Source organism: Maniola jurtina, chromosome 1, assembly GCF_905333055.1.
Source record: "Maniola jurtina chromosome 1, ilManJurt1.1, whole genome shotgun sequence".
Lineage (NCBI taxonomy): Eukaryota > Metazoa > Arthropoda > Insecta > Lepidoptera > Nymphalidae > Maniola > Maniola jurtina.
The window spans coordinates 9,393,343-9,400,578 of record NC_060029.1 but is presented as its reverse complement, the minus strand read 5'-3'; the positions used below and the strand labels follow the sequence as shown (position 1 = coordinate 9,400,578).

At 35.4% G+C, this 7,236-nt stretch overlaps 1 protein-coding gene across 1 annotated transcript; it reads left to right on the top strand.

Moving 5' to 3' along the window:
- On the top strand, positions 1 to 4,828 carry LOC123865195 (programmed cell death protein 10). The gene is made up of 5 exons (XM_045906067.1): positions 1 to 206; positions 760 to 937; positions 1,355 to 1,487; positions 2,484 to 2,645; positions 3,321 to 4,828. Exons 1-5 carry the CDS (start codon positions 135 to 137, stop codon positions 3,403 to 3,405), a joined length of 630 nt encoding a protein of 209 aa, XP_045762023.1. The 5' UTR covers positions 1 to 134; the 3' UTR covers positions 3,406 to 4,828.
- Positions 4,829 to 7,236: the final 2,408 nt, after the last annotated feature.

Genomic DNA, 7,236 nt, shown 5'->3' with positions numbered 1-7,236 from the left:
TTACGTTCGTTTTTGTGTCTGATGATGAGTGATCGAGAAACTTAAAAAATAAAAAGTCAAAAGTAAAAATAATAAGTCTCTTGCCTTGACTTAATTAATCGTGCTGTTTGGTTTTAACATATTATTTAGTCAGAATGACAATGGGGGATGAATTGCCTGTCACTTCTTTAGTTTTGCCTGTTCTTATACGTCCTGTACTATCCCAGGTAAATGAGACATATTATTTATTATTTATCAATTATTATACATACGCTTGTAGTTATCGCTATTCTATTCATCATCTGCCAAGTGTTTACTAGATAAAATTGATGTAATACATCACTAACAAACAACAAACTTATAAATTCAAAAGTAGTAATTGTTCATATCTATTATTTGGGTTTGGTAAATTTATGTCACAGTTTCATTAGAATCTCCAGTCATTGTCTAACAGATCACCTGTGCCATTTGTTTAAAACCTTTTTCTAACAGTAGTGGTCAACAACTTTAAGGTAAGGACTGGGACAATCTATCATTTACATACATTATGTGCATTGAACAGTTATATTGTGAGGCTATAAATATAGTTTTCTTTCTTTCTTTAAAGTGTCTTTCAGATATAGCATTGGGATAGTAGTGTTCCTTCATTGTCATTATAACCAAAATACACTGTAGTTGAATAATTACACTGATTAACTCCACTTTTTTGTGGGAATTACATATCCTAACCCCTAAAGCATTAGTTTCTTATAGTTAATAAGGATGAATGGTATATTTCAGCTAGAAAAATATGATTTGGGAGCATCACAAACTTTACGAGCTGCTCTTACAAAGGCTGAGGCTGCTGTGCCTGGGCTCAACTATGACCTGGTGGCTGGCATCATGAGAAGAGCTGATATTCCTGTCAACATGAATGAAAGCTTACTCCGTCTCCAAGGAACACTGACTGAAGCTGAATGTAATTATAGCTTTGTACATTCTTTTTTACTTACTAGATATTGCTTGTAACTTCATACATGTTGATTAAGGTTTGTTAAAATCAATCTATCTACATATCGAGATACAAGCTATCTTTGTGTCAAATAGATGATACTCATGACTATGACCACATAACTGTCTAACTAAATAATTCATACTAATATTATGAATTCAAATGTGCCTGTCCGTGATGAAATTTGAAACAGAGATAGCTTGCATCCTAGGAATGGACATAGTTACATTTAATCCAGAAAATCAGAGTTCAAATATGATTTTTAAAAACCTTAATCCACACAGAAGACGTTGGTTTCATCTAGTTACCTATAGATACTTTATTTTTATTTATTTTAATTTTAATAGGATACTATAATACTTATTTAAAATGCTTTATAAATAGGTGCAGACCTTAGATTGAACAGATCAGAAGAAGCATTTCAAGAATTGAATAAGAAATCTGCTGCATTGAAAAAAATACTAAGCAGAATTCCTGATGAAATCACTGACAGAAAGACATTCCTTGAGACTATCAAGTGAGTAGTAGTAGTATTGTGTGGAAATAATATTAAGAATAAAAAACAGCATGGAAGTGGGCCAGGCCTAAGAGCTCGTTCACACAGGCTGCATAGCGTAGATGTACCGCATACCATTGCATTGTAATGTATGCGGTACATCTACGCTATCCACTTTTTAATTACTATTAAAATTTTAATGGTGTATTCAGGAGAAGTTTGTTGTATTTAAATGTGCAATCAGATATTATTTTAATTTTATTTAACATGATTAAAGTTTGTTTTAAAATAAATGTGGGCATACTATAATAAAATTACGCTACACATCCATTTCGGCAAAGTGTTGTGTGTGTGTGTCAAACAAAGTGTCAATATAAAGACCATTTGACGCAGTGTCAATTTTAATTCAGGAAGCATCAGAACAAACAACTGTCATTTTGTATGGACCACTTCCAGCTTAACAGGGCTCTCTCCGTCACTCGTTTCATACAATCGTAGTTCCAATTTCATTTGAATATTAAGCAACCAAAGTCCATGAAATTTTGCAGACATATTCTGCAATATGTTGAGCCTATGTATGAGCCCACTTAATTATTATTTATTTAATATGTCGATTTCAGTTGTTCTCATCAATTTACAAAAATGAGAAAGGTTTAAATGTTTAATATGGTAGTAACACCTCACATTTATGAAATAGACACTATGGTATTTGTGTGAAGTTAGATGTGTCAGCAAGTTATCATCATCATGATCAACCTATTGCTGGCTCAATGCTCAGCATGGGTCTCCTCTCAGAATGAGAAGGGCTATACCCATAGTCCCTAGCTCAGTGTGGATTGGATCACACATTCCTTTGAGAACATTATGGAGAACTCTGATGTATGCAAGCTTCCTCACAATATTTTTCTTCACTGTTAAAGCAAATGATATTTACTCCAAAAAGTTAGAGGTGCATGCCTGGAATCGAACCCACATAATCAGCTAGTGTTATATTAAAATTGGATTTTCGTTGAACAGGGAAATAGCATCGGCTATAAAGAAATTATTGGATGCAGTTAATGAGGTGTCAACATACACTCCTGGCACCGGCAAGCAGGCACTGGAGCAAAGGAAGAGAGAATTTGTCAAATATTCCAAAAGGTTCTCCAATACACTTAAAGAGTATTTCAAAGAGGGACAGTAAGTTGCATTTGTTATTAGGCCTAGTTTTCACTAGCAATATTTTCAGAAGTTAGAGTTAACTTCCGAAAATATTGCTTGCTTTAGTTTTTTAGAGTTTTAATTGCTAAAACTCGCAGAAATTCGCAGCACTATGACACCTGACTTCTGCTTATTATAAGTGGACCCTTAGCTTTATGCTTAAATTATCTAATTGAATAAAATACTATAACAAAATGACTGACATATGCGCGCGTACGCGTGTTCTATTTCTGAATAAGCCGTGTTAGTCATCAACTATGACGGTCGCGACGTTGTTTGTGTTTCGGGGTTTGAGATAAAATTGGTTAAATTTGTGGTGACTCTCTTAAATTATAATACAGAATTAGGATAGATGCTTCATAATAACAACTAGCAAGTACTTACGCGCGGTGCCTTTTTTTAAAATTAGTTTTATATACTTAAATAAAACCAATTAAAAAAAAGGGAATGACACCTAACTTGGTAAACTTCGCAAGTAAAACAATTTATTTATTTATTTATGTGCAATAAAGATTTTAAAATAAAAAAATAAAATTTCATCCAAATCCTTCCCAGAAATCATATGTGATACACAGGTATTGATTATAATATTTATATACAAGAAATTCTAATTTAAAGTACAGGATTATTAAAATATTTTCTTCTTTGTTTCAGGGCTAATGCTGTATTTGTGAGTGCACTATATTTGATTTACCAAACAAATCAAATCTTATACACTGTGAAAAATAAATCAGAGTAAGAAGTATTATTTTGGATGTTCCATTAGATAAATAATTATGTACCTATATTATTATATAGTTTGTAAAAGATTTTTATTGTTAATACTGCTAGTTTATAGTTATATTGACATAATTTCTAGAGTGAAAAAACAGTAATAAAATTGTAACTTTGTGTGCAACTTGTAAGATAATATAAATTTTATGTACTATATTATATTTGGTGATGGAAACTGACTATCTCTTCTTACCTAATTAAATATGAAGTAAGAAATAGTACTATAATATTGTAATGTACATTCTTTTACAGTTTAATATTCTTTAAACTAAATTGATACAAATTGATAGATTTAGGCATTCTACATCATCATCATTATCAAGAGATAGAGGTCCACTGCTGGTCATGGGTCTTTTGTAGGGACCCTGCGACTCGTTTGACATCGTCTGTCCACCCAGTGCGTGGTCTTCCGACGCTGCACTTTCCGGTGCATTAGGCACGGGCAGTGGCGTACACAAGTTTAGGCCCAGGTATGCATTTAGGCATGCACGTGGCACATTCGATACTACACGACCGTTATACTATGCGATTCTAAGAAACCATCGTCCATATTACTCTGTAGCTCGACCAGCGTTAAAATATTTAATAAAGTAAGGGTAAGCAGTACCTTTTTGCATCTCTGAAGTGCACGCCACTGGGCATGGGTTAGGCATTGGGTTGCTGACTTGCTGCAATGCAAGATTATTCCGAGTATAAACTTAAAATTTCTCAGCATTTAGTTGGGCGAGGCTTAAGTGGGTTAACATTCCAAACGTAAGGTACAGAAGGTACGCTATTTATATCTGAATTTTATTAATTTTATTTCTGATTGTATTTTCGGCATTTGATGTAAGAAAATAAAAGTAAAAAGGAAATCTTACTACTCTACGTACAGGGAATAAAGGCGAGACGTCTCTGACCGTTTGACGTAGCGGGAACATAGCGGAAAACCTGTAATTTTATTGTGTTGTGTATATTAATTTTTTTATGTAATTGATGGTAGATCAAACTATGTCGGTACTGCTGTGCCTATTTCCTTGTAAAACAGATTCATACTTGAAGTTTTCAACAAAAATATATTGATCAAAAATACAATAATATGAAAACTTATTGCTTCAGCACATCTTTTTGACCTCTTGGCGGACAATCGTGTGTGGTGGCGCGCTCTTGGGGAGGCCTATGTCCAGCAGGCGACGCAAACAGACCAATTGATTCATTTGACATCTTTTTGAGTATAAATACCAGATACAAGTGATGTTATTATGTTTTAGCGGAAATATCATTTCAACCAAATTGCACTTTCGGCTATTGTTGTATTTATGTAGTTATTGTGTAAAAAAAATATTTTTTGTAAGTGGCACGTTAATTTTGATTTAGAATTTAGTAAAAAAATAAATTTGTTTAACCTTTCAATGCTTTTATTTTGGGATAGTACTCATAAATGAATTCTTTATTCGATGAAAAATCAGGGCAAAAACGTTTGTTTTTCGTTAGCAGAACGTGATTGCGTTATCATGAATAACGTTCGAACTAAGTAGGTACATTTGCATGGCGGTACTGACGCCACTCAGAGTGTAGATAGGTATCTAGGTACGAGTATGTAATCACTACGTAATACTAGTGACATCCAAACACCACACCAGTCCCCTGTTTAGTCGGCTAAAAAAGAGTAAAGTTCCAACCTCTTTTGCGCTGCGCTGCGCGACCCGACAAGATGCGGCAGCGCCTTGCTTCATATTATGTGTATTGTATGTCGCGGTAAATTTAGTCAAACTATATTTGCCGCGCCACGTCGCTCAAGTGCGCTTTGCTCTTTACAAACTCCTATAAACTATAATCGCCGTGAGTCGTCGCGCAGCGCAGCTCAGGTGTGTCAGATTAGTGCACTATCTACGTGTGTCAGGGCCACAAACTAAACTATGGGTTCAAACTTAAACCTTCTGATGTCATGGGAAACCATGGCTGTGTTAAATTTCGCGGTAGGTAGGAAGGTACCTACTTATAACGTAATAAAGAAACAAGGTGTTAAAATCGTGTCGTGACGATGTTGACGTGGGTCATGAAGCCAGCGCTGTGATTCGTCTCGTCGTGCGACAGCGGACAATAGCTGGTCGCCGGTCGTGCCTCTTGAACTCGACCGTCTCGGTTACCCTGCCCATGACACTTGACACAAGCACCCGCGGTCTTCGACCGCCACATATTTCCGCGTACACGATTTTAAGGTTCCGTACCAAATGGTACAAATGGAACCCTTATGGTGCGACTTTCTCCGTCCGTTCTAGTCTGTCACAGTCGATTATTTCAGTACTTAACTAAAAAGCTATCGACATGAAATTCGAAATAGTTGTACCTATGATAGCGGTCCAACATAATTAGAATTTTAAAAAAAAACATTTTTAGTTTAATTAAAAAAGGTGAGGGAAAATCGGGGGTTTGAAGTTTCAAAGTAAGATAACTATATCAAGTGAGGTATTATATGAAAAGGCTTTACATTACCTGTATATTCTAAAACAGATTTTTATTATTTTTATGAACAAAAGTTTTTGATTTATCGTGCAAACTGTCGAGAAGAATACCGTTCCCCCTTTATCTCCGAAGTTCACCAATCGAAAAATTTGAAACAAGTAATTATAGTCAGTAAATATATGTATATTATATAGGAAAAATACAAGCCATGCAACTCTCTAACTAGCATTGTTTTTTTGATGTTATCAATAAACCTCTACAAACAAAGTTAGTTTTACGGTTAGTTAACAAAAGTGATTCTTACCGGTTTTTCTTTTGTAGTACGGAACCTTCGGTACGCGAGTCTGACTTGTACTTGGCCGCTTTTTTATCGTATTCCAAGTTCAAATTAATTTTCTCACTGTAGAGATTTAACACGGAATCACTTTACCCATAATATTATCACTACCCATACTTATCTAGATACCCTACCTATTATAAATACGAAAGTGTGTTTGTTTGTTGAGTTGCCCTTCAATCACGTCCTAAGGGCCGGCGCACATATGGCAGAGCGCAGCGCAGAGCATGCCCGCGAAGTTTTCTAATCGCTTGACACATAACGCGAAATTCTACCCGAGAATGCGCGAGCACGCGCTGGACTGCGCGTGGATGCGCGAGTATCCGCACGGATGCACTATTGATTTTAGATATTATTTCAATGAGGATAATGTCGATAATATTTTGACTGAAAAATGCTCTGCGCTGCGTTCCGCTATATGTGCGCCGGCCCTAACGGAGCTACGCGCAATGGACATTCGTGATAGTTTGCATAGTACAGAATTCTGTACATTAAAATAAATTAAATATATTTCAGGTAATATTTGTCTATGAAAAATATAGGTAGGTTCGAAGCCGGGGCCGGGACAGTTAGTTAACACTAAACATGACCATACAACTAAAATATTGTTTTATTCAAAATCTAAACGCATTCAAATACATAATTCAGGATTGCCTAGTCCAAAGCCGAATTCATAAAATTGAGTTTCGTTGAACAAAAACTCGGCAGGTAGGTTATAGCTGTTATGTATTCTGAGGTTAGTCCAATTAATGTACCTACCGACATTTCTCCTTTGGACTGACTATCACACTAATATTTATCACACTTCACATTAAAATATTATTAGGGCGAAAGTTTGTATGTGTGTGTGTGTGTGTGTGTATATATGTATGTTTGTCTCCATTCCCAGCCAAACCCATCCAGTAAGTAGTTTTTGCGTGAAAATGTGTAAGGTAATTGAAGATGCGAACAGCTCATTCCTACATACAAAAGGTCACTTTCTTTCCGTATCAAATACGAGCGTTCGTCTTGTGA

Excerpts from the sequence above, each read along its gene's own strand:
- LOC123865195 (XM_045906067.1), top strand. The coding sequence starts at position 135 with ATGACAATGGGGGATGAATTGCCTGTCACTTCTTTAGTTTTGCCTGTT. Across the intron at positions 207-759 it reads TACGTCCTGTACTATCCCAG|CTAGAAAAATATGATTTGGG; the intron begins GTAAATGAGACA and ends GGTATATTTCAG. Across the intron at positions 938-1,354 it reads AACACTGACTGAAGCTGAAT|GTGCAGACCTTAGATTGAAC; the intron begins GTAATTATAGCT and ends CTTTATAAATAG.